Below are 27,410 nucleotides of genomic sequence, written 5' to 3'. Positions count from 1 at the left end.
TCGGGACCCCCTCCAATACTGACAGGCGCCTATTTTCCGTGCTCTCAGATCACACACCCAGAAGCCCAGATCCAGCTCTCTATTGGCGTCCAAACACACAATGTCATCGACCTACATAATTTACGGACGCCTACGTTTGGATAATGATGGTCTTTGTTCCAAAACGGCACCATAATTATCCAGTGCGTAAAATGTGCGCGCCCGTCAATGTGTCTGTCCAGGTTTTATCTTTGTAAGTTTTGTGTTTCGCTTACAATGTATTACTGAGTAGAAATAAAGACGCAGGCAAAGAGATAACTTGGTAAATATATATGTTTTTAATATAGAAAGAATCCAGACATTTTTTAAGTCATCTCATGCCGTGTACATCATTTTGTCATGAGCAGTTTTGATTATTACAAAACTGTTAAAACACAAGAAAACAAATGTCTACAAATAAAAAAGTACAAAAACAACTCAAAAATGAAAAAGAAAATGATAATAATAGTAAAATAACATATAACATATATTAACTATAAAATTACAAATGAAGCTTGGCTCTGGTCGGTCTTATCCTTCTCTTAATGTGGATCTCTATTTTGCTCTTTTTGTAATGATGCCAGAAGGCTCACCAGCATTCTCCATACCCCGTTTCACTGGTCTGATGGATTTCAACGCTAGAAGAAGAACAAAGGCCAATTAGAAATCAACAGTACTAAAAGAATTAAAGCAAAAAAGCTTGTAATTAATTTTCTGCCCTTACTCCTAACAAACATACTAATTTGTCTTCCAATCTCTTCCAGCTGCTTGTTTTTCTCCTCCATATCCTTTTTCTTTTTCAGTAATTCAGGAGACTTCATGTATTCTGAGTGATCATCATGCTCCTTTTCCGTCCTCTCTTTCTTTTGCAGAGCTGTCTGGTACTGACTGAGTAGGTCTATCAATCCAAATTTTAAAAAAAAAAGAGAGAGAAATTAAATCACAGTCTGACTTAACACGGCCCACAAAAATAGACCTAAAATATGACTATGAGAGACATCACCTATTTCTTCCTTAAGGGTGTGGTAATGCTGTGGGGGCGGGGCTCCAAACACTTGTAATGTGTTAATCGGTGGGGCTTTGTTCTGTGCGCCTCCAAACTTGCCCATGGAACTGATCCTGTCGCCCTCCCTGGTCAGTATGGTGGGACAATGTGTCTTTCTCTGCACCACCTGTAAGCAACAGCACATTTAGAGGAACAATAACCATTGGCCAGGTCATTTATGGCACTGCTCTGTCAGCAAGCATCACTCACTGCCCGTCTGTAGTTGTTTGCAGAGTCCAGGTCATCAATCAGAATAGTGTCTCTGAGGATGTTTTTAAACACTGCAAAGTAAGCACAGAAATGTTTTTTTTTTTTATTTTTATTTTTAAACACTCATAATTTCAACTTGTTTACTGCTTATACTACTGAAAAATCTCCAGTCAATCAAATCTGAGAGCAGATTAAATGGGAATGAAGAGCTTATTTGAGATGGCTACCGATACATTTTGTAACTTGAAACCAAAGCTTTATGTTTAACTGTAAACAAGCTTGACAAAGGAAAATTATGTAAATCAGTACATTAAACCATAATTATCCTATATCTGAATAAATAGACGGAACCAACACCGCTTAAAAAAACAAACAAAAAACAAAACAAAACTAAATGCAGTGAAAGAGGCCCAGTTTCTGCTCCAGTGACAGGGCCCCCCCGTGAGGGAACCCTCAAAACCCCATGACGTTGGATCACAGGTGGAACCGTTTACCCAAGACTCAGCTGGAGTGGTGGGGGCATGAAGGAAATACCCCAACAACAGAAAACACAAAGAGACCTGGCAAGCCTCTACAAAACCACTGAAACCCTGGACTTGTACTATAAATCTGCGATGAAAAAAAAAATCAACACACAGGCAATGTTTCACTGAGCAGGAAAGCTCACCGATGTCACAGCTCTCCTTGTCGTGGGGGTAAATCAGGAGCTCTCTGGCATAGACTGGGTTCCCAGGGGGATCAAAGAGCTTGTGGCCGTTTCTTATGTGTGGCAGTGGTCTGCAAGCAATTCAAACGTTAGCAGAGAGACTGCAGAGATGTGCTGAAATTCTACTCTAAAAGAAGTCAAACCCTGCCTTATTCACAGCTTTGTTTTAAAGGACCATACAAGTGTTGTTGAAAGATTTAACCCCTTAACATAAAAATCATATAAAGTATACTTTGCATTTTTGCTGAACAGTTTTAAAATCATAAAGTTGTTTGGTTTTTAGGTCTTACGGGTGTTTTTCCTGCTGTTCCAAGCAGTTGTTGACAACCGTTCCTTTCAGTTTGTTTGAAAACTAATTCACAGACTCTTGAAACCTGAGACTCACTACAGTAAACATAAAGTTTGCATTATTTTATGCCATAGTTGCATTAGGGCTGCAACTAACGATTATTGCCATTATTGATTCTTCTTCTGAGTATTTTCTCGCTTAATCAAATAGTTGTTTGGTCCACAAAATGTCAAAAAATGATCAGAAACGCCAATCACAGTTTCCCAGGGGCCCAAGGTGATGTCTTCGAATGTCTTTTTTTGTCGGACCAAAAGATATTCGGTTTACTATGATGTTAAAAAGAGAAAGCAGAAAATCAAATTGGAGGAGTAGGAGTGGTGGGGGCATTTTTGTTTGAAAATGACTTGAACAGTCCATCAGTCACTGTCAGAGCCGACGGCTGACGAGCCTTTCCTCTTCCTCTTCGGAGCTTTGGGCTTCGAGTCTTCCTCCTCCGAGGCGCTGCTGGATGCGCTCTCCTCCTCGTTGTTGTTATTAGAATATTTGCCAATTAATTTCCTAGTAATCAGTTAATCAATTTATCATTCCAGCTCTAATGTACTTAGATTATTTTAGATTATTAGGTTATTTTTGCATTGAGTTGAAATAATTAGTCGACTGACTATAATAATTATTTACAACTACTTTGATAATCAATTTTTTCAATCATTTTTCAAGGAAAAAATAAGAAACGTTCCCTCGTTTCAACTTCTCATTTGTGATAATTTGCTGCTTTTCGTTATCCCTTTGAACATTTTAGATTTGGGACTATTGCTGAGACAAAACAAGACATATGAAGACGTTTCATTGGGCTTTCAGAAATAGTAATGGGCATGTTACACAATTTTCTTATATTTTATAGGCCAAAATTAATCAATTAATAAATAAATAAAAATCCTCATATTAACAACAATAATCGTTAGTAGCAGCCCAAATAGTAATGAGTTGCACCAATCTGCTCTTAAACTGCTTTACTATGCAACAATACTATATCATGACCAAAAGAAATGCTGCTAACAGCAGAAAAAAAATAAATTCTAAAATCCAAAACTGTACAGCATGGTTTGTAAAGGGGTTAGCTGTGATGTTAAGTATGTAATTTGTCAAAACTGGCTTAAACATGCAACACTGATGGTATGATCCTTTAAGTAACTGTCACCAGCACACAAACCACAGCAAAGAACAGCAGGAAGTTATTCTCCCTCTTATATATAATAATAATAATTATAGTCAGCATTATTTGTACAGTAAACCAAAAGGAAAGAAAGCAACTTTGTTTATGAAGTCTTATATCATAAAAGAGAACTTAAATTTACACCTTTTAATCACCTATATTATCCAAGTTTCAAAGCATGCATTAATTTACGTAAAATTTCCACAGGATTGAAATCTTTACTGCATGTGTTCTTATTGCTTAGTTTTAGACAGCCTGTGCAAGAAGGTGCTGCACAAGATCTTTAAATTACTTTTGTTGGAAGGTTTGGGGTAGACTATAATCGAGGACACACAGGAATATCATCAGGAAAGCTACTCAGATGCCAACAACAAAACTGAAATTAATGATGGTGCATGAAGGTATGAACAATGTGTTAGGCTTGATGAACACACCCAAATACAGCTCTGAATTGCTGGAGCCCTACTGTGAAACTAAACTTTTTTAGTGTCACAAAGGATTTTGAAAAAAAAAATCACGATTGACTCAAAAGGTGTACCTGTTCAATGGTTGCACATACACGCTGTTAAGGGCCATGACTTGCTGCCGGCCCCCCGTGATGTCGTAGATCCCCCGTGCTGCTTCTGTTGTTTTGGTGATGACACAATCCATGTCACCCTTGATGTGCCAGGAGATAACTCTTGCAGCAGCATCATCCTGCACATAAGCCAAGTGACCAACCTGCATCCAAAAGGTAGAGGGTGAAAAACACAGCTCTGGAAAAAAACTACTTGTTTCACAGTTGTCTTTGTTGTATCTTTGTCCTTCCCCACTTAACTCAAACTCACACACTAGCCCAAACATTGCTTGGACCAACTGCATGGAGGACATTGTTTCCTGAAATGACACACTGGATCTTTAAAGGTGTTAAGCCAATAAAAAAGGTCTTTTTTTTTTCTTAGGACATTACCATTCCCAAAACATCCTGCTGCCCCCTGAAGTTGTCATGGATGGAGCAGACTCTTCTAAGCATTTTCAGAATCCCATCAGCTTCTGCAGTCTTCTCATTTCGAAGTCTGTCAATATCTGGGATCTACAAAGAATGAAAAATATGCAAATATCGTCTCTGAATAAACATATATAGCTGAGGTCAGAGTTTCTCTGTGTACAGAAGTAAAGTGTGGATAGAATTGACATCTTACAGATACAGGTTGTGCTATTTTCACGTTCCTTTTGATCAGGACATTTCTAAGGTCATCCTCTTTGGCACTAGCAGTCAGGTATTGTTCTGGTAAGGAAGAATGACTTTCAATTAGAGAGAACTTGAAACAAAATAATAGACACAAACAAACATGGCAGCACACTGTGCAGTCAGATGACACGCATATACATAATGTCAGTTCACTTTAAGACGGAAAGAAAAAAATAAAAGAGAGAGAGAAGATGAAATCCTACCTCTCAGCAAATGAAGGAGTTTACTAAAATCAGTAAAGAAATCTTCAAGTACAGCAACATCAGTAGTGAGCTTATTTTTCTTCTTTAACAGCTCTGACATTTTCTGTTGGGTCAGTTCATCTAAAATGGAAAAAGATAAACAATACAAACTTTAAAAGGTTTGTAAACTCAAATTGGAAATCCACTTTGTAAGGGGTATGTACATCCTCAATACCTGGCTCCTTCCAGACAGAGTATTTTAAAAGTTTGATGTGGGGGGTTAGGCTCTGTGGGCGCAAGCTGTGTGGAGGCTTGGCAACATCGTATGTGGTATGTGATAACCCAAGCGGGTGGGAGAATGATATTTATAGTATAGGGATAAGGATAGGATTGCCACTGAAGGATAATCCCCAGTCGAGGACCTGTCTCCACTGGAGTTGGGCCTTTCACCTGGCTAGTGTTGGCTTTCCGTAGCTTCGCTTGCGGCCACTTTCAGTTCAACCCACTTCCAAAAATATTGTGCTATTGGCTACCCTGTTGACTGTCATTATATTTTCACTTTTTGTACTCATTGCAGCAGCTGTTACTATAGTTGGGAGGGTCAACGAACGTAATATACCTCTGCACTTTGGCTATTACACCACCAGAGCTGAGTAGAATTGGGCTTAATTGACCTTTAACTCCAAGTTAATTTTGAGCAGCACAATATGTGTACTGTTGGAAAAATCACCAGTATTAACGTAATATACAAACAAGAATGTACAGTGTAAAAAAAAAAAAAAAAAAGGTTAAAAAACTAATGTGGGGTTCCTCTTTAAAAGCAATTTTTTATGTTGTAAATAATAGAAATTAAATTCTATCGAGCTCCTTTGTATTAGGGTACTGACATATATTTACGTATATCTCAAAAACTGAGAAAATAATAACACCACTAAGGGAGACTCACTAAGTGAGAAAATATGATGAATGTAAAGTTTTTTTTTCTAAAAATTATTTTGCACATTTTTACCGTAAAACTCCTTAACAATATAATAACATGTGAAATATGAGTCAGTGTTAAATCTCATATTCATGCATCATTTTCAGCCCAGCTGCAGGGCTTTTTAATGAATAGTTTTTTATATCATACCATTGTAAAAATGGAAGGGGAGCTCAAAAGGGGCCAGGGGCGTGGGAACCATGGACACTTCAGGTTTGAAGAGGAGGGTGTATGCACCACCATCCTCACCAGGGCTATTCTCCATGATAGCCAACCTCTGTGGAGAGTAAGGGTACAATTATCATATGCTGGGCCCTTAATTGCCAAAATAAATCTTGTCCTATGAGGAATGGTCACTCACAGTGATGCGGACCTTTCCCTCTACAAAGCTGATAGGAATTCTGTTGATTTTGCCTTCAAACAGAGGGAGGTTTTTGTTGCTATCATCACTAGAGCTCATTATAGAAACGACCACATTCCCTTCCAGGTCCTGCCCCGCTGGGTTTCCATATGAGTCCTGGAATCAATCAAGGCAACTCAGTTAGGTCAGGCTGCATATACCAGCTGATACACAACCAAAACGACAGCTCTAAAATTCCTATATCTAACTAGAAAGCTTAGGCTGTTTAGCAATAAGTAAACATCAATGATGAAAGACTGACAAGATCCTGGTCAGCTCACCACTATCCTGAGAGTCATATTCTTCACCAAGGTTCGGTTAGCAATGTCCTTACAGCAGGAAAGGACTGGGGGTTGTGGCTGTGAGTCGGGTCTCAGTTTGACAGGCTGATTAGCCACCACATTTATAATAATCTAGGAGACAGGAAACAGTGCTGAGGTCAGTCATTTCTCTCAGTGATTACGGCCTACAGCCCTCAACAGTAACTCAATGAACAGGCACTTTCCTGTTAAACAGATGAAGGAAAAACAATTTGGATACCATCTGCATATGCTTTGAGTGTTTGAAAGTCAAGCGTCAGTTGTCTGGAACTAACTTGTTTTACAGATTTTAGTTTCAACCAACCTGTTTGCTGAACAGGAGTTTTGTTTTGTCGACGCGCAGAGAAAACTGGATGGTATGCTTTCCAGCACGTTTTGGGATTTCTTTATCTCTGCAGTGAAACACACAAAAATAATATACACAATTTACCATACAGTCATGAGAGTGGTACAGATCTTCCTGGCTAACTCTCATAGAAAGCGAAAAAGTGTATTTCCCAAAATGTCAAACTATTTCTTTAAAGATCCTGCAACAACTAAGACAGAACAGACACAGACTGATGTAAAAGCATCTTACCTAAAGTAAAAACAGTCTTTCCTTTCATTCTCCATGGGCTTACTACACTTCAGCTCAGTGGCCTAGAAAAGAGAAGTAGAAAGAAATATAACTCATCAAATATTAATAGAAAAGCGAATAAAAATCAGCGGCAGTCCCCCTTTCTATTAGTAAATCACTCACTGTTTGTGGAGGTGTTTCTCCTGATGGCCCTCCCTCCCACAGCAACATGGATGCAGCAGCTGGGTTTAAACTTGTCATCAGGCTACCTTCATCAGACACCACGGTCACTGAGAACACTGAACAGACACACGCAGCTGCTCTTAGTTTTCTGAGACAGATACTAAACCAGTTGCAAAAAGTGGCACAAATCAGGTTGTGTCAGAGAAGAAACCCGAGATAAAAATGTAAACCTGGGAAGGTGCCTCCAGCCGGAAACTTGGCAGTGGTGTCGTAGTCCACTGACAGGCTGACAGGTTTGTTGGGATCAGGTAAAACAGTTATATTCACTGATGGGCCAGAGATGGGTTTGTTGTTGAAGGAACCATTAAACTCCAGCTGATAGCACCCCCTAGTGGAACAGCAGGGTTAACAACATGAGCTACTGCATGTCTAATTTCAGGGATGAGCTCAGTGATTTGAGATATAGCTTATTCATTATTTTGTTGTAATATTATGATAATGTTACTGTTTTTTTATAATTTGAAAAGGTGACACTCACTTTGGCCCGCTCACTCTATGAACAGTGAAAAAGGCTTTTCCTTCTGGGTTTGCTGGTTCTGAAGTAACGGTTGTCGTCACCTAAAACAAAAAGTGGATCTCATGACATTTGTTCAGTTAGATCCTTCTGTGCATAAGTTCCTGACCATTAGTGACTTTTTATAAAGCGTAAATGCACAGGGCTTGGGCTGTTATCAAGCTAACCTTCAGTGCTGGTGGTGAAGACTTTATATCCACCACAACCCTTTGGTATGGAGATGGGTTTCCCAACTTATCGGACAGCTGGATGATGAAAGGTGTGGGGATGCTGTGGTCATTTAAGACCTGCAAAGGCTTGTACATAAAAAAATGAAATTTAAAAAAAGGCGTGCTTTAATAGTTAGTTGGGCCTGCTGAACATAAGAATACTGTATAACAAAGCTGAGAGCTAAGCGCATCAGAACCCTTTCTTACCTGCTTAGGCCCACTGACTAGTTTAAGCTGTGCAGGGTCTCCAGCGGTCACTTTAACTATGACACTCTCCGCATAGCTCAGGTAAGTGAAGAACATCTCTCTGATGCCAATTGTCCCACACTGGAAGCGTATTCCTGTCACCTCGACAGAACTGTTGCTCTCCTGGTTTCAACACACAGAGTGAGGACATTTACATCAACTTTCAGTACATTAACACAGTGATGGCAGAAGTATTCAAATCCTTTACTTCAACAAAATTCTCAGCACCGCAATCTAAAAATACTCTGTTAAAAATAAATGTGTGCATTTAAAATGTTATGAGTATAAGCAGCAAAATGTACTTAAAATGGGAAAGATAAATGAGCTCATTATGTAGAATGGCACTTGTCAGTATTATATTTATATATATTTTATTTAGTTATTGAATATTACATACATACACTTAAATTTGCGTTATTATTACAGATGCATTAACATGTTAACAGCATTTTATTGTTTTAGCTGGTTGAGGTGGAGGAGATTTTAACTATTTTGAATACTGTAGGGTAGCTTATAATGAGAGTAATTTATTGTATAACAATGCATTGTATTTTATCGTTGAAAATAAAATGAATTGCCAACTATTTTGAAAATTGATTAATTGTTTAAGTTATTTTTAAGCAAAAATGCCAAAAAATCTGATGGTTCCACATTCTCGAATGTTGCCGCTTTTCCTTGTCTTACATTATAGTAATATATATTTTATTATAGTAAAATTAATATTTTTGGGTTTCAGACTGTTGGTCAGACAAAATAAGACATTTAATGATGTTTATAATTAACTGAGAAAATAACTGATAATGAAATGTATTGGAGTAAGAAAGCAGAAAAAAATGTGACGTACACAGACTTCAGAATTGTACAGGACACTACTTAGTTACTTTCTAAAGAAAAAATCCCACCCCCCACAAAAGAAAATATCTGTCATCTACTCATTCACATTTTAGAAAAAAAAACAAAAACAAAAAACTGTTAAGTTTAGCACAAAACCAGAATAAAAGTTACAACAAATTACTAAATAATGTCCATCAACAGTTTGATCCGCATGATTATCATATTTGTTGGGGGAAGACACTTCCCTGCCCATGATGCCCAAGTAGAGAAGGAATGTTCACTTTCTATTCAGAGTCCTTTTTAATCTTAGGAGGTCCTTATAAGTGTTATTCAAGTTTTATCACGTTGCTCGCTTAACTCTCTCAAGCATGCATCCTGAGCCTGACTTTCTGTATGGTCTGGAGTTGTGATGGGGAAAGATAGAGGTGAGGAAATCAGGGTGAAGGAGAAGAGGAGAAATACAGCACACCTCATGCCACACGTTATACAGTGGAAAATTCATAGGACATTTAGACCTACAACTGGCTGCAAATGGTTGGACTACTCTTTATGAGCTATTTAGTCGACATTTAAATGAATTTTTAAAAAACTAAATAAAAAAGACTTTGTTTGGGAAAAAGCTAAGCTACAATGAAGACAGCATGAATTAATTAATTAATTCTGGGGTGAACAATTCCTCATAAATCAGATCATAAATCTCTGAATTTTAAATCAAGTTTCCATTTAAATTTGAGTATCTCTATTCCCACCTGCCAAATAAAGGCGACGGCCGATTTGTCCAGACCTTCAGCTTCCACAGTCATGTGTTTCACACAGTTAGAGGTTAGCGTCTTGGTTGCATTGTCATACTGGTCCAAAAGCTGTAAGTCTGTATGAGGAAAAAGTTGTGTGTCAACTAGTGTGAAACCATATCTGAAAAAACAAAATTTTTGTGTGATCAGTTCATACTCACTGATGTTTCCAGATAGCATTTCACCCAGCTTCAATGTATTTTGGAGCAGAGTTGCTTTTAGCCGTTTTGGTTCATCTGGACAAGGTCTACATACAAAACAAGCAAGGATGCAGACTTTTGCCTTCTTGCAGAGAGTTAGATGAGAAAAGAGATACCACTCTCATATCTGTCCAGATGAGGCTACAGCTAGGTGTCAGTTGGCTTAATTTAGCATAAAGATTGGAAACAGGAGGAAACTGTTAGCCGGGCGCTGTCTGAACCACAACTTTTCATTTTTACACAACTCTAAAGCTCACAGACTAATTACTGAGCTTTAGAGGTGGTAGTAGGTGGATACTACCAGCCCTGCTCAGACAGAGCAAGGTTAGCAGTTTCCCTCTGTTTCCAGTCTTTATGCTAAGCGAAGCCTTTTACTAAGTGTACAGACACGAGAGTAGTATTAATCATCTTATCTAACTCTTGACAAAAAGCAAATAAGCATATTTCCCAAAGTGAACTTTTCCTTTAGGTTTGCAAACACTGAATCACAGTTTTGAGTTGGGTATGTGGCTTACACTACAGTAAAGGAGATAGACACACTCTGGTCATGGTAGGACACCTGGTAGAAGGGCTCTTCCTGCACCTTTGTGGGCACCTGTACATTAGGCAGCTTACCCTGCACCAAATCTTCCAGATTTACATCTCCTTTCCAGTTAACCTTAAACACAAACAGAGTGAACAATGAAAAGTCAGCAGTAAGCTGGGCAGTGTTCTGATACGATGATTCCTAAATGTCTTATGTATTGCAGCAACGTGGTTTGTTTTATTAATTACCACACACCCAATCTGCTGGAATTTTTCCACATGAAAGAAGTAGCTCTGATATTTACAAAACAAGTATCTCCACAATATGATAGTATACAGAGAGAACAACAACAGGAAGATAGTGTATTATATATGCCAAACACACCTTGATCATAGAGACTATTTCAGCGGTGAGAGGTACCTCTCTGCCAGTCTCATCATAAAGTTTATAGAACAGGTTCTCCAGTGAGCCTCCGGCCGGCCATTCTATCTTTTCGTTGTTCTTCAGCACCAGATTCTCAACATCTCGACTGTAGAGCTCTATCAAGGAGACCCTTGTGCTGGGCATCACCTTCAGCTCCCTCACAACCGATGCTATGCTACTCTGACTCTGGTAGAAAAACAAAGATTGGATGGAGACATTATTATTTTAATCAGAGAATGTTGTATTAGACAGAAAGCTTAAAGTGTTGTTTATTTTTTTTTACTTACAGGCATCCAAAACTGAACTTTGAGCTTTTGTGGTTCTCCCCTGATTATTTTCAGGTTTAAGGGCTTTGTCACAAGCTGTCCTGCTCCAGTGCTGCTGCAGTCAATTGTTGCCAGAGGAAGCCCCTGAACCTGGAAATCCACAACGGAAAGGATGAGGACTGGCACACTAAATAATTTAGTCATGCTTAATCAAATTATGTTATTCAATCAAGAGAAAGAGGGAGAGTTAGAAGCTTAGAAAGTGAAAGATAAGACTGCGCACTAGGAGCACAACATAACACATTTTACAATTGGGTTGGGTTCTCAGGCACAGTGCTAAAGTGGTTCAAACCTAAGCAAAAAAACATGACGTGTGGAGTTCCGCAAGGCTCAATCCTTGGTCCTCTTCTATATAACATTTATATGCTTCAATTAGGTTGCATTATACAGAACAACCACATTAACTATCATAATCATGCAGCCAAATTTACCTGTCTCCATCACCCAACAGGACAGTGAACAAATGGATGATTGGACATGCCTGAACTTTTTTTCAGCTAAATGCAGACAAACCTGAGATAACTTTCTTTGCTGCAAAAAAGGAAGGCTGAAAGTTAGCGCTATTCTCAGCTCTCTGCCTCTGAAAACCAAAACCCAAGTCAGAAATCTTGGCCTAATCTTGGACTCAGAGTTAAACCTTAACAGCCACGTTAAATCAACTACAAAGTCCGCATCTTACCATCTTCAAAACATAAAAAGAGTCAAAGGATTCATGTCCAGGCAGGACTTGGAGAAGCTAATACCAAAAGGTTAGATTACTGTAATGGTCTTTTCTAAAGTCTCCCCAAAAAACTCTCAGACAAACTTCAGCTCATTTAGTAAACTGCTACTAGAATACTAACAAATATCAAAAAAGTTGAACATATTACACCAGGTTTCTGCAATGGCTTCCAGTGTGTCAGAGAACAGAGTTTGGAGTACTGATTCTTGCCTATAAATCTCTCAGTGGCTTACATTTTTGAATGTCCCTATCAGGTAGAGGGTTGCAAAATGTTCCCAGAGTGCAAACTAAACATGGAGAAGCAGCATCTAGTTACTGTGCACCAGAGAGCTGGAACAACCTACCACAGGATATTAGACTTGGTCTGACTTTGACCACCTTTAACTAGCGGTTAAAAACTTTTATGTTCTGCCCTGCCTTTGACTGAACCTATTAATACTCATCATGAAGTTTTTCTGCATTAAATTACATCGGCCCCTAAATAAGTTTGGTTTATTAAATCAAAATGCATGTTACCAAAAACATGGAAGAACAAAGTTTCTTCATTTAGGGATTAATTCTTTTAAGTTATAAGATTCAAACTACAATAACAACAATTCTAACTACATGTGTGTTTTGTTTCCTGGAGTGAAAGACAATATTGTTTTTCCTTTCTTCTATTGAAATGATGATTAGCACTAAGATGGCTTTCATTGAGATTTACTGGTTTCTGCTGGGAGCTTTTCTTGAGCTGGTAAACATACCAGATAAACTCTGGGGACCCAAGACCATCAATACTCTCATGAGACACAGACAACACAGACACACAGACACACACACAGACACAGACACACAGACACACACACACACACACACACACACAAAATGGTTTCCCAACAACTGCCCACCCATACCTGGGAGTGAACTATCTGTTTGGGGTGAGCGGTGATGTTTCCAGCCTCATCATGAATTTCAATGTTAAACCTGGCAGGGTTTCCATTCTCTACTATGATTGGGTCATCTTCTGTCTTCACATGGAGGACATGTGGATTACCTGAAAAACATTATAATGCATTTGATAAACTAATCAAAATATTCCTCAACTGTGTTAACTTTTATATAATGTATGATTCTCTTTTAATGTTAGAAGCCAACAGATTAAAACTTCAGCCACAGTTGGATGACATCTGCTACTTTAACACTATGGCTGAAATCCCCCTTGGGATCCAAAAGGCTTCAATACCAACCTCCCACAAAACTGTCAGTGGAGAATAAGCTGTTTTTTTCAAACCAAAATGGCACCATAATTCAGTGGCGTTTTTGCTGTAAAACGAGTGTAACAACTGCTGCCTTGTTTTTTTATGATTAATCTATTAACCTTTTGTTCTATAAAACCAGAAAATAGAGAAAAATTTCCACCACAATTTCCTAGAGCCCAAAGTGACAATCCAAATTGCTTGCTTTGTCCAACCGACGGTCCAAACCTCAAATATATTTAATTTACAGTAAATTCAAACATTTGAGAAAGCTGAATCCATCAAATGTTTGGCATTTAGCTTTAAAAAGTTACTTTTCTTTTCTGTTGATTGTTTCAGCCCCCAAAAAACAGAGAAATCTTCTTATATTCTATGAAGTATTATCATTACCTTCATCAAAATGATTCCCTCACAAAGGTTCTTATTATCAATATTTAACTAACTTATTAATATAATTAACTATGACTAGTTTATTTGTTGTTCTAAATTAATAAATGTACTCTAACCAGGCAGAAGACTGATCTTGATAGTCTGTGTGTTTTTTTTCAGGCCTGGCAGGATCACTTTCAAGTCATATGTCTGCAAAAGAAAAGACAGCATGGAAATAAGGATGGCTAGTTGTTGGCAAGTGATAGTTCATTTTTTAAAATTTGTGTGTAATATGAGTTGTGATTTTACTGCATTAGCGAAAATTTAGGTCCTTGTTCAGGACCAGTAAAACCCTCCATGTGTACACTCTTATAGTATACACTATTGTTTAATTATTTCACCTTTGCCATCAATCTTTCTTGTAGACAGGCAAAGTTATGTCTTCTGAGAGGAGAGCATTTTTTTCTTACCTTGGATTGTTGGTAATTCAGTACTTTTCCTCTTGCTTTGACACCTTTTATGGTGAACTTGTTGCCACTGATGTCCACTGCTTCATAACTCAGATCCATGTCACTAAATAATGACAGTAATGTTACATCACATCCAATAAAATAAAGACATTATGAGATTTATGATAAACCTTTTCATGTCTTAGCTGGTGAAAGATACATGTATACTTAGGCTTACAAATAGTTACATTAATGTGCTGATAACAACCTCATCAAAACAGCATTTCAAGCAGTATGAAAAGAAGGTTCACCTTCCTACTAAGCTGTCTACTGAAAACAGAGGAAAAACTTGGGTTTTAAAACAACAGTAGATGTTTTAGAAAGGACATGATGTGACCCACCTGGATTTGAGTAAAGGCTGGAGATTGCGAAGAGGCATCGCTGAGTTGCCATAACGATCTTTTAGCTGAAGAGGAATGTCGAATGGCACCCCTACATGAAGAGTGGAGCTCACAGAACCCATAACGAAACTCTCACCACTACCCTCTGAGACGGATAAAAGCAGAAGTGTTTGATTAGGGCATTCAGAAAGGATAATAAACATGACAGTAAACACTGTACTCCAGTTCTCCTTACCTTTCATGGTGAACTTGAGTTTGTAGCTTGGAAGCTCTCTGCCTCCAAAGACGGTGGCATTACTTTCATTTAGCAAGGTGTTCAGAAACAGTGTATACTCCCCTGGGTTGGTCAGATTGTCTGCCAAAGGTGAAATGTTTGCAAAACTGATGCACGATCTTTCAGCAGATAAAAATCAGGCTATCCAAAAAGTAACCAAGAATGAAAAAAATGACAAATGAATAGAAACGTACCAATTTTTTTGAACCAGATACCCCACTTTGCTGAATGCTGGGCAACAAAAGCTAAAATCTCTTCATTTTTTTTAGGACCTACGTATGAGAGGCATACAGAATTTAGCACATTCAGAGCAAGTAAACACTGTTACAAACTCTATAACAAGAAGCTGACCATCAAAAAATCAGAAAGAATGGCTAGAACAAAGTAGAAGAAAATTAAGTAGCAATAATTTTTTTGGTCATTTTACAAGTGAAAATGGCCATAATTCTTTGGGTCAAACTTTAAAAATGTGAGGATTTGGTAATTTTTTGTTGTCTAACCATAAAAAAATAAAATAAAATAAAATAAAAAAAGGAAGAAGAAGGAATTTGAGTATTTTGATTTGGACTCTAGGAAACTGTAAAAGGCATTTTCACTGTTTCATTATCTGATTAATAAGCAAGTCTGTAAAAATAGCAGGATAGAGAATAATAAAAATTATTAATATAAAAATGTATTAACAAAACTCCTAAAGCTTTGAAAGTGATTATATGTAATAGATTTTTACTTTTTACATGTTTATTTCCAGTATAATGACATAATTCCCGAGTCTCTTAAAATTACAACTTTATCATTTGAGGTTTTTTTAAAGCATTTAATTAGCTATTCCAAAATAAATTGAAAGGTTTTTGAAGGTTTTAACCATGTTTATAGCCCCTTAAAAATAAATAAATATGGGGGATTTTTCTTGTCAGTCAAGGTGAATCATTTTCACTGTCAATTTGTCTACCTACTATTGCTAATGACCTCTGTGTTAAAAATATAACATTGCAATTTTTAAAAATCAAACCATCTGATTTAACTTTCAGCAAACTGAAGACGTTTAGATGACTGTCCTTCTTTTGTAACATAGATGATCTTACCGTGCTTAACTAATGTGAGCTTGACACTCAGTTTTCTCACTGTCCCCTGGCCCACTGTTGGCATCCTGGATATCGACTCTCCCTTCTTGTTCAGAATTTCGATTTTGAGTGCCCCTTAAATATTGAAGTAAAAACACAAACCATACAGAATAATAATTGGGCTCAATGAAAAAGGACATTTGTCAGCATTACCACATTTTGATTTAAACTGATGACTGGTACATGAACTGGTGTATGAACTGGTGTGATGTGCAAAATCTTACCTAACGGAGTCCCAGCTGCAAACACACCATTCTCTGTCCAGGGTTTACCATCTGGCCAGTCCACTTTTAGCATATCTGGAAGCCTGGAACAACCAAATACCATTTACTTGAGCTGATTAAGTGTCATCAGGCTTAAACTACAACATCTAGGCAGGGAAATAGATACAGTAAGAAAATTATTTCCAATCTATAAAACCCCCATGACCACTGAAGCACATCTAGAAAATGTTTAAGATGACTGTGCTGTGTAAAGATGCATATAGTGGTCTTACTTTGTGTTATAAATGCACTGTAGACCAGAGTAAATATTCGATGGTCCTAGCATAAGAGCATTTCCCCTAGCTGCTTACTCACTTGGCCAGGACATTTTCAATGTTTTTCTCGATGGATTCATCAGTGACTGTCCTGTCTATCTTGGAAATGGGTATGATCTTAGTGTTGTCATAAAGTGCTTTGGGTTCCTAGGAAGCAGAATTGTTTGTTAATGTCATGTAAAATACAAACTCAAATAAGAGCAAAAACAACGTACTATTTGCATTATGTCAGTGTATCATATCTGTTTTCTGAAAACATCTTAAATTGTTTAGTTTGTTCTACAAGACTTAATTTATTAATTTATTTTACTGCTATTAATTGGCACAGACACACAAACTCAATGCTGTTTCTTTAGAATTTTAAAATGTTAAAAAATAACTGTAACTATTATACCTCGTTAACACAAAGACCAGTACAAGCAGCAAGACCAGGCACTACTAGCAGCAACCACAGCTTTAAGTCTGCATGAAGAAGCCTGTTCTCAGTCTTATTAATCTAGACTTGAGCCCCCCCCCCCAGAGCCTCTCCAGCTCTATCTAATTGGATTGGAGTGTATTTCCCATATTTTTAATAGGTTCAGGTCTGGAGTTCTGCTTGGCCACTTTCTTATGGACAGACATTTGTCCCAAATTCACTTAAATGTCTGCTTGGTTAACTCCAGAAGATTAGCCTCATGTTGAAAGAGGAAGTTTCAAGCCCAACATTCCTGTTACACCGACACCGCTCATTTGGAAAATTAAATAAGGCTTATATGTCTAATATCCTACTTTGTCAAAGTAGGATATTAGACATAGAATATTGGCAAAAAACAGTATTATGTTGAATTATGTCAATGACAAACAATGGGAAAAAAGTGAAGGCAAGGATTAGGATATTTGACCGTTTTTCCCTTTATTAAACTGATTTTACCGTATCTACAGAGACAGTGAGATAAAGAGACAAAATGGACTTACATGCAAGAAAAACTCCTGAAACAGACATAGTTTTATAACTTTTTGAAACACAAACTCCATAATGTCTTCCTTACCAGAGACACTTCAACCTGTCCTCCTGCGGCAAAGACATCTTCCGCATGATCTCCATATAGCAAAAACTGAACTACGGTACCATGCAGAATGGGCTGTGTTTTCTGAGATTTCACCTGTATGTGGAAGTGAGTAGCCATCAATATACAGTAGAATACAGAATAATCAGAATACACATATGTATACATATACAAACAAAACAAAAAGTGGCTCACAAGTTGGCCTGTTTTGTATATTTTGCCGTCCCATTCAATGGAAGAGAACGTCGCCCAGGGATTCTTCATTTTCTTAGTGGGCACATCCATTCGTTCTATGCTCTTCCTGAATCCCAGGAACTTCACTTGCTTGTCCAACTTCTCGTGACAGTTTTTTAGCCACTCCATGAACTCCCTCTGAATGTTACTTCTTTTTTCCTGTGGAAAGTTTCTGCTCTTTAACTCAAAGAAATGGCTTGAAGCTGCAGTAAGATGTTTTGACTACTAGGAGGAAGAAAGACTCTAGAACAAGCTTATGACTGACATACTAAAATCTTGTAAGCAAATTATTGTCTTATTACATGTCTAGCAGACAGAGCAACATGAGCATTGTCTGAGAGTCGTATTCAGTCGTGGCCAGAGTAACACCAATTTTTACTGGTCTTTTAATTCTGTTTTGGCCACCACCAGCTCCTGAGAAAAACCTCCTAAATTAACTTACTTGGTGCAAAACTTTCATCAACATGAATTGATTTACTTTTTCTCACTATTGTGCTGAGCAGGAAGGGTAGGCTTGCCTTGCCATTAATGCCAGCAGCTGTGTTTGCGGGAGGCTGCTCAGAGCTATGAGACTCAACCATACAGTCTACGTGTGGACTGAAGAAGAGTTGTGCCCATTCGCAGATCACGTCAAGTAATCATTCATTGTAAATACGAAAACTATTGCTTAATACAGCTTTAATGAATTTGAATTATATCAACATGTGTGGCTGAACCTTTTCTCTCAGCTTGTTTAAGCACCTTGTTTGGGAAGAGATACAGTGGCAGACCTGTTTCTTTTGACTGATTATTTTTCTCCTGGTTACACTCTTTCTCATTAGGGAAATTTGACATATGAAGAACATCACTAATAGGTTTACTTAAGGACTCTAAAGTGTACGACACAGTTGCTGAACATTTTCTTCTTTCATTTTTTGCTATAGTTAGGAACCTTGATCAAGGAGGGAGCCAACTGCAAAACCTATCTTTTTATTGTGAACACTTCCAATAATAAATATCAACAACATAAAGAGTAATAAAAGAATTATCATGTAACTTTTAATGCATTTTCAATCTTAAATTCAAAAATACTGTATATCCACATCTAAAACTGGTACTACAAAGGAAAACTCTTAGATGTTGGGCTTTTCTAATTTGTTCTACTCATCACAGAGCCTGATAGAAAAAAAAGTATGTATATGATCACCTGTCCGTTAACAATGCGTGTGAAGATAGTGTCCTTGTTCTTCAATTTCAGCTCCAGGTCCATGAAGGTGAGCTTGTTCGTGCTGACCTTGAATCTGTCGTCAGTGAACATCACCCCTGAAAACCGACTGTAACACTCTTGAGGGACCTTTGCTCCTTTAACCGGCCAGGTACACCAGTCAAGCCTGAAACAAATGGACAACAAGACATAAGTAGACCAACAATCGCATACATGGGGCAGCGACAGGTAGCGTTAGGAGAGGCAGAGTGGTTTGCTTCAGAGTCTCATGCTAGCACTATCTTAAATATTGTAGCTTTAAGGGAATAGTTTGACATTTTGAGAAACAGGAATATTTTCTGTCTTGCTGAGAGTTAGATGAAAAGATTGGCACCCCTCACATACATATATGCTTAATATGGAGCTAGACAGAGATGTGTTGAACCTAGCTTAGCATAACGACTGTAAGCAGAGGGACAAAGTTTCCCACAATGTCCACAATAAGCTCCTGCATCGTGTTAAAACTAAACTTTTGCTGTACATGTGTTAAGAGAGAGGGAGGGAGAGAGCATGATATTGCTCTGGACTGCACAGAAAAAGTTAGAGGCAAAAGGGGTTGTCATACTCAAGTACAGACACGAAACGTCTAAAACACCTGCAAACATGTATTCAATATGCTTTAGAACATGAAAAATGTTTTACAGCAGAGTGGCTAGAAATGTGGCTGCTCAGGAACAGACGGTCCACTCCTGAAATGTTTCTAGTGGACACTGAAACAGTGACGGAGCCACGTGTTAGCCGGAGGGCAGCCAAAATGCGACACAGCCAGATCCTGTGGATCTGGAAGATGGAGTCTACAGCCAGGCTAGCAGCTCTGTGAGAGTACTTAAACACAGTGGTACTTTGAGCTAAGTGCTGATGTCAGCATGCTAACAGTGCTCAAAATGTCAAAGCTAACATGCTGACGTAAAGCAGGTATAATGTTTACCATGTTCATCCATTTTACTGTATTTAGCATGCTGTAGTGTGTTAGCATGCTAACATTTTCTAATAAGCATAAAACACAAGTTACAGCTCATGAGTTGATGGTAATTTCATTAGTTAGTTAAGTACTGGACAAATTAAGTTTGGAGTTGATGATGGATCTAGATATGAAGAATAAGGGATTAGCAAAGTTATTACAAATTATCCCCTGGGAACATAACTGTCTCCACTAAATGTCACAGCAATCCATCAAAGAGTTGTCAAGATATTTCACTCAAAACCACAAATGTGAAACTCATGGTGGTGCTAGAGCAAGATTTGGGGAATTTCCAAAGTCATTAGTACAAATTTATATGGAAAACTATCTAAAAGTTAAGATTTTTTTCAGTCTGGACCAAAGTGGTGGACCAACCAGCTGGTTGTGCTGTTCCATTGAATTTTTCTAACTCTAAAGACTAATCTAAACTTGTAAACTTTAACAATCTCTGAATTACGTTGCCTCAAATTCTTTTAAAGTTAAGATCGGGAAAATAATGGAACAAAATAATTAAAGCATAAAGTTACTCAGATATTCTGGTGTAAGGTATCAGCCGTCCATTCCAGAAACACTCAAAGATTGGCCTCTTTCCTCTTGCCTGATATCGGACTCCAGGCTCATTATTGTCATCTTCATCATCAAGAGGTGCTGATAAAGAAAGGACCAAATTAAAAATCCACAATTTGAATCAAAGCTCTCATATGTCATAAAGGGCGTTGAGTATTTAAAATTTTGATTACCTTGCACAGCAGACGGGTCTTCAGGGTATGTCTCCTTGTCATAAAGGAAGGGATGATACCGAATGACTCCCTCCACTGTGCCAAGGTCTAATCCAGGGTTGGCCTTAAACTCAAATGTGTCTACAGCAGAATTTATGTACAGAGTCTGCATGTCATCATCAACTTCCCTGAGATTCATTACACGGGGACATCTGAAAGGCTTTTCCCACAAGGTAACCTGATTAAAAGAGAAGAGTCAAATGGTAATAGTGCAATAAGCAGGATGTGGAGAGCTTCAAGTCACTCTCATCAACAATTAAACTGTTTAAGACCAATAACCTCACCCGAATGTCAATGTTAGGGAGACGATCTGAGTTTGTAGGACTCCAACTCATTTCATTTCCATTGACTCCATGGATGTAATAGTGATATATGTGACTGAAATATGGACAATACTTTGTAATATGAAATTAATCATATCAGACAACTTGGGGCCTGTAAAGACTTTTGATTATATTTGGGATAGTGTGGGTGAATTAACTTACGCTAGCTCTCTGGTCCACGCTTTGAAATCATGTTTCAAAAAGGTGACATGCTCAGGCAGGATTCCCGTAATGACCACGGCTGTGAAGCTTTCCTTCCCAGGTTCCTCAGCAATTAAGGCATGGAGGAAGCGCTCATCGTCATTTTCCACATGTGAAGAGTCACCGGGCTGCAGGAGGAGGACAAAACATCACACAGAGTAGAGACAACAGAGATGTTAACACTGAGAACTCCAGATTACCTGTTGCAAAACATGAATGCCTTGATTCAAAGTTACAATTACAAATACATTCACTTAATCTGAACAGAGGCTTTTGAAACACGGTATTTACCTTCCTGTTTCTGATGATCCCACTGTAAATATCCTCTTTGTTCCTCTCTTTTCTCTCAAAATCCTCTTTCGACAGAACCAGCTCATGAACATCTGGGGAGCCTACTGGTTTGCTGATCATCTAGAAAATTAAAAAATATATACTTCTTTTTTTTTTTTTGCAATATCTGTTATTACACCTGCTAAGGTCTTTTCAGACAATTTTATTTCAGATTTATTGTGAGTAACCGGACAGTTTAACCAGGCACCTATGATTTATGTGTTTACAGTTCTAAATTAAGGCGGCAATATTAAAATTTTAGGTAAATTAACAAAGACGTTAAAGAATTTAATGCTGGGGTTCTTTCAGTAACTGCCACCAACAACCGAAAAAAAAGCTTCTCTATGAGAACCGGTCAAAACTTCTCATCAGAAAGTTGTCTTAGATATTCATTAACATAGTCAACTTTATTCATGACCACAGTGGCACCTCCTTTGTCTGCTTGTTCAATGATGATAGATTCATCTGACTCCAAGACCTTAAGGGTAGTCATATCTTCTCTGGTTAGATTTTCATAAGATCTATGATTCTGTTTATTTTTTAAAAATTCATCAACATCCTGTTATGCTAGTCTTTAATATAGATAGAGTTACTACGATTAGACGGAGGTAAAAACATAGTTTTGCCTCTAAAACATGTATTCTTGATAATTTAGAACCATGTGGTTGATAATGTTCATTTTCCAATTGCTCTCAGGTAGATATATTTTGTTTGAAATATTCCTTTAAATGTATGTTAATGAAAAACTTCAAAATGCATCACTTCTTCGGATTTATGGATCATTAGAGAGAATCATTACTTGTATACAGATCTGTTCAAAAACCCTACTGCTAGAAATACTTTACTAAGGGCAGACTCTGATCACCCCTTACCATTGAATAATAGTCTCCCTTTTAGTCAGTTTTGCAGATTAAAATGAATTTGCGAGAAAGCTGATGATTTTGACAGGAACGTGAGTGACATGATAAACAACTTTCAACAAAGAGGATAGAAGAAACCTGTCCTAAATGACACTACCACTACAACTTACGACAGGGTTCTCTAAGGGTTCAGAACAGTTAAACGGAATAACAAAACATTGGCATATACTTGAATCTGATTGTCAACTCAATGGTGTATTTAAAGAACAGCCTTTCATGGTATAGGAAAGAAGTAAAAACCTGAGACACCAGCTGGTAGACTCATATTTACCTCCTCCTCAGTAAGTACCAGCCCAAGCTACTTTAGCACAAGACTTACCCTGGTTGAGTCTCCAATGTAGAAAACAGCCTGTTTTCCTCCAACTCCAAAGTAGGATATATCACTGTTGAGACTACGAGGGACAGGATCAGGCCGAACATACCCCTCTTGCCTATTATAGTAAAGACAAAACAAAAAAACCCCAAAAAACAGAAGGATAATCTAATTTGAGGCATTCAACTGAAAGATATCATACTGGAAGTATAGCTTGGACAATGACATCTACTCTGTAGATTTAAAGTAAAGCACACCAACCTCACAAATGTGCTGTTTTCCCTGGTAAATTTAGAGAGTCTGTACACTGCCCAGTTATTGAGCTGCTTAGAGTTCATTCCACATCCGTTATCTGAGACAATCAATGCAGGTTTCCCATGGCTTTCATCAAAAAGCTACAAAACAGACAGAGAAGTAAGTCACTATTACAGATTTAGCTAAACAGAGGAACAGACGGTTTGAACTCTCACTCTGGACATTACATTAATGGTAAGCAAATATGCAAAAGGTTAAGATAAAAAAATATTTATTTATACATTATGTGCAACTGCATAACCAACCAATTTTAACTCTATTGTCCTCATTCCTGTGTTTTTAGCTGTGGCCGACAGAGCGTTGTCAATGAGCTCAGCAAGTGCGTAGGCTGGGAGGAAATAAAAATAACAACAAGTAGCAAGTTATGAGTGGTAATATGCAGCTTAATCTCTCTGTCCATCTATAGTATACTAACTTTAGTAGTTGATGAATAATGTTTAAATCGCTAAAAGCACTTACGTAATGAGTTCTGGCCCTCACTAGCATAGTACTCATACATGCCACTCTGGATTAACGTATCATAATGAGGGATAAACATGATGCGCTCCTCCATTGCCATTGGCAGAGCTTGGTCCTCCTGTTGCAGCAAGTAGAGGGTACTGCCATCCTGAAGCTCCTCTACAATAAAAAAAAAAAACTACTGTCTTATCTATCAGATGTAAATATTGATTTATAACATGATCTGACAGCCAAGTACAAACATTTAAACAGTTATAATCAGGGCAAATTGAGAACTAAATCTAAACCCAATGTTGGGTTACAAGTGATGACATTTACAGTACAAATTAACAATAGTTTATGATGTATTTGTTTAATTTTCTCGTCTATAATTTATGGAAGCATATTGTTTACCTTTGGACCAACAAGGGATGGATTTTCTCACCAAATTTGTCAAAATCAAGGACAGTTCTGTCTGTTGTGGCCAACACAAATCTTTCATGTGAAGGGACTGAAAATTCCTTTACAGAAAAATGTTGAAAGTGAGTGTGAGTTGTTTCTTTTTTGTGTCAGTTCATTGTTAGAGCTGAAACACTCAGTCAATTAACTGATTGGTCAAACGACAAGGAAAAAACAAATCATTTGATGACGCCACCTGGGGATTTGGAAGCCTGTAATTAACATTTTTCACAATTTTCGGAAAATTTATAGACAAAACTACCAATCAATCAATTGAGAAAATAATAATTAGATAAATTGATAATGACAGTAATTGTTACTTGTACCCAAAGATAACAACAGTGTAGTAGCCTGTAAGAGTGGGAAGAGGGAGTAAAGGGGAATGATGAATGCAGGAAAAGGAGTGAGTTTGTCAGAGATAAAAATAGGATGCTTTTTTTTGGGAAATGTGACAAAACCCTTGTAAGATGTCCCCAATGTCCGTCTGGGAAGTCCATACTACTTTTGAGCATGAATTAAAGACACCTTTTCACAAATTTAAGCTGATAATGCTTTCATGCGTGCAATCAGATGGCTTCCAGATATACAGTGTACATATCAGTGTCATCGGTTTTTATTACCAGCAGAACATAGGGAGAGATACAATCATAACATTAAAGTGAACTTAATGGAGTGTTACATCACCACAACACTCCTCTCACCTAGCCAGTTTTATTTCCTTGAAGCAAATTAAAAAAAAACAAAAACATATCCACACCCAGTTGCCAGTTTATTACGTACAACTATTTATAATTAATGCAGATTAACAGAACAGCCCTGTGATAACTCCTGCCTTTACAAGGTTATATTGTTCAGTTTTATACAGGTTGGTTTTATTTACAATATATCAATAAGGATATACTAAATATTAGAAATACTGGTTGCAATAAAAAATTTAACACTATAGCCTCTGACAGGGAAAAAATATTTCAGGGTTTGATTGCATTAGTTTAATTTAGGTGTACCTAATAAAATGGCACTTGAGTATGTGTCATGACTGTATTTAAGGTATATGTTGTTGAAGTACAATATGTTAGACGGAGGTTGGTCCCTGTTAACAAATTAAGCCTCTTTGCCCCCCAAATAAAAAAAAAATCTATCACCTATTATATATCACATCTGTCAAAAAAGCATTTGTGTTATTTGTACAAAAATCTATCAGTCTTAAATTTCTTTATACTTGATTTTAAAAGTTTACATTTCTGAAGACACCTTGTACATTCACATGACAAGTTATGATGCAACAGTTCAGTAATAAATTCTAACTTCATGAAGAATGTGATGTTCAGTTTTTCTTGGAATAATTTTTATAGAGGAGCTGATTCAGCTTTTGGATGCTGTAGTTTGTGATGCTGTTCAACCTTATACTGAGACTGAGATGTTTTTCTAATAACATTTATATCAATTCAACATTAGGACAAATTACAGTCTTATTAAATGCCAAAAAAATGATTCCACGTTCTCAAATGTGAGAATTTGATGCTTTTCTCGGTCTCAAATGAAATATTTTTGGGTTTGGACTGTTGGTCAGACAAAGAAGACATTTAGTGATGTCACCTTATGTTTCTAGGAAAATCTGATGGACATTTTCAATTGTTTTCTGATGTTTTATAGAACAGTTAACTGAATAATCAAAAAAAAAAAAAAGAGCTCAAAGTGACACTTTGTGCAACAATATTCCAAACCTCAAAATTAATAAAAAAATAAAATTTAAATTATAAATACATTTCATAGAAAAAGCAGCAAATCTTCACATTTGAGAAGCACGAACCATGAAAGGTGCGCCATTTTTGCATGATTTTTTTCGACTAATTGATTAACTGACAAATGGTTTCAGCTCTACTTATATATATTCTACTGTGTAGTTTAATCCATAAAAGAGCATAATATTTCAAAGCTCTTCATATTTTTTGTATTTAAAATTTCAAAATGTAAAATAATTAGTAACTACAGCGGTCAGATAAATGTAGTGGAGCAAAAAGGTTCAATATTTCCGTCTAAAATGTAGTGAAGCTTAAGTATAAAGAAGAATAAAATAAAAATACTCAAGTACAAGTACTTCAAGTTCTTATAGGTAGAAGACTGGAGTAAATGTACTCACTTCCATTCAACCACTGCTAACCATTTTTGGCCAAAATATAAGAAAATAAAATAAAATCTGAAATTAAGACCGGAAATGTAAATTTAAGACAGTACATAACTACGATATGCTAAAACTTTTTGACAACCCTGTAATTAAAATCTTAATTTGTAAAATAAATAGTAACTACACCTGTCAGATACACGAAGTGGAACCAAAAGTTTAATGGAATAATATTATAAAATATTATAAATATTAAAGTTGAAATGAAGCCCAGAAGTTTAAACTTAAGGAGGTTAATAACTAACATAACTGAATTTAAGATATGCTAGCAGTTTTTGCCCTCGCTCGTCGACAGCCTGTTACCTTAAAAGCTGACCGCCAAACCAAAGCAAAGTTGGATAACATTACCCTGTGCAGAATTCGCAGAAAGTCATTGAAGTTCAAACCACTTGTTTCCAGAAATGTTCCGGTAACCTCTTTATTTTCGCCGCGGCAGTCATGAACACGGACCCGCCTCGGTTCTCGAGAGGACGCAGCAGGGGGTCGCTGAACGCCCGTGTTAAACATCCTCCGCGCTAGATGCAAACCAAAATTAGGGGGCGTTTTTGTCTCTGTAAAACAGGTAACACTCTGTTTCTCCGCATCTACGTCTCTTCTTCTTTCTCCCTCTTCTTTTTTTTCCGTTCAGTGGCGGGTGGCAAACAGCATTGATGACTAAAGTGCAGTTCCGCCTCATGCAATGTTAGGTCGTCGACCGGAGTTACTTGTCCCCCTTAACAAAATAAACATGTAAAATGTATGGTGTTAAACCTTCGTTACTCCGAGCTTTTCACTCCTTCCCAGGTCCCTCGTGCTGCGTTCAAGTCGTATCGTTAAACCCGAAATTACAACGAGCCGACCGTCTCTTTACACTTCGTGAAGCAAACAGTTGCAGAATATCGGAAAATGCGCGACCGCTGGCGGTTACATCAAATTAAAATCCAATAAAGTCCCTTCAGAGCATGTCACAGGATCTGTACGCCACGGGCAACCACCTCGGAATAACGTGTGAACACACCCAAGTCGGACGAACTGTTGTTTGTCTGTTCTTCCCATTCTGCCAATAGTACGTGAACGCAGCACGATTTCTACGGAAATCGTTAGGGACGGGTTTCACT

At 37.5% G+C, this 27,410-nt stretch overlaps 1 protein-coding gene across 4 annotated transcripts; it reads right to left on the bottom strand.

The window, feature by feature from the left end:
* Nucleotides 1-381: 381 nt before the first annotated feature.
* Nucleotides 382-27,406, bottom strand: smchd1 (structural maintenance of chromosomes flexible hinge domain containing 1). 4 transcript variants are annotated; one of them, XM_040127194.1, is made up of 47 exons: nt 26,662-27,406; nt 24,118-24,193; nt 23,694-23,852; nt 23,480-23,562; nt 23,181-23,314; nt 22,926-23,037; nt 21,648-21,767; nt 21,318-21,484; nt 21,117-21,210; nt 20,794-21,010; nt 20,581-20,701; nt 19,036-19,219; nt 17,811-18,008; nt 17,598-17,711; nt 16,610-16,716; nt 16,256-16,338; nt 15,993-16,106; nt 15,105-15,182; nt 14,872-14,991; nt 14,637-14,781; nt 14,257-14,359; nt 13,924-13,996; nt 13,076-13,215; nt 11,423-11,551; nt 11,097-11,321; nt 10,702-10,844; nt 10,148-10,233; nt 9,945-10,063; nt 8,323-8,484; nt 8,074-8,202; nt 7,871-7,950; nt 7,563-7,720; nt 7,333-7,448; nt 7,171-7,232; nt 6,898-6,985; nt 6,555-6,686; nt 6,235-6,390; nt 6,024-6,150; nt 4,916-5,035; nt 4,663-4,748; nt 4,431-4,553; nt 4,020-4,201; nt 1,941-2,050; nt 1,274-1,344; nt 1,022-1,190; nt 758-916; nt 382-656 (listed from the first exon to the last, which is right to left on the bottom strand). In XM_040127194.1, exons 1-47 carry the CDS (start codon nt 26,818-26,820, stop codon nt 574-576), a joined length of 5,916 nt encoding a protein of 1,971 aa, XP_039983128.1. In that variant the 5' UTR covers nt 26,821-27,406; the 3' UTR covers nt 382-573. The 4 variants fall into 4 exon arrangements, with proteins under 4 accessions (XP_039983128.1, XP_039983129.1, XP_039983131.1 ...); XM_040127195.1 differs by lacking the exons at nt 20,581-20,701; nt 20,794-21,010; nt 21,117-21,210; XM_040127196.1 differs by lacking the exons at nt 382-656; nt 758-916; nt 1,022-1,190; ... (1 more) ...; nt 1,941-2,050; nt 4,020-4,201 and having other exon boundaries at nt 4,454-4,553; nt 4,663-4,729.
* Nucleotides 27,407-27,410: the final 4 nt, after the last annotated feature.

This window comes from Xiphias gladius, chromosome 5 (assembly GCF_016859285.1).
Source record: "Xiphias gladius isolate SHS-SW01 ecotype Sanya breed wild chromosome 5, ASM1685928v1, whole genome shotgun sequence".
NCBI lineage: Eukaryota > Metazoa > Chordata > Actinopteri > Istiophoriformes > Xiphiidae > Xiphias > Xiphias gladius.
This window is presented reverse-complemented; position numbering and strand designations above follow the sequence as displayed.

Bases quoted from the DNA above. Each gene is read 5' to 3' on its own strand.
- smchd1 (XM_040127194.1), bottom strand. From the start codon at position 26,820: ATGTTTAACACGGGCGTTCAGCGACCCCCTGCTGCGTCCTCTCGAGAA. The intron at 21,485-21,647 runs GTAAATACCGTG...CTCCTCCTGCAG, and splicing joins GGATCATCAGAAACAGGAAG to CCCGGTGACTCTTCACATGT. The intron at 4,749-4,915 runs GTAGGATTTCAT...CTTCCTTACCAG, and splicing joins ACTCCTTCATTTGCTGAGAG to AACAATACCTGACTGCTAGT.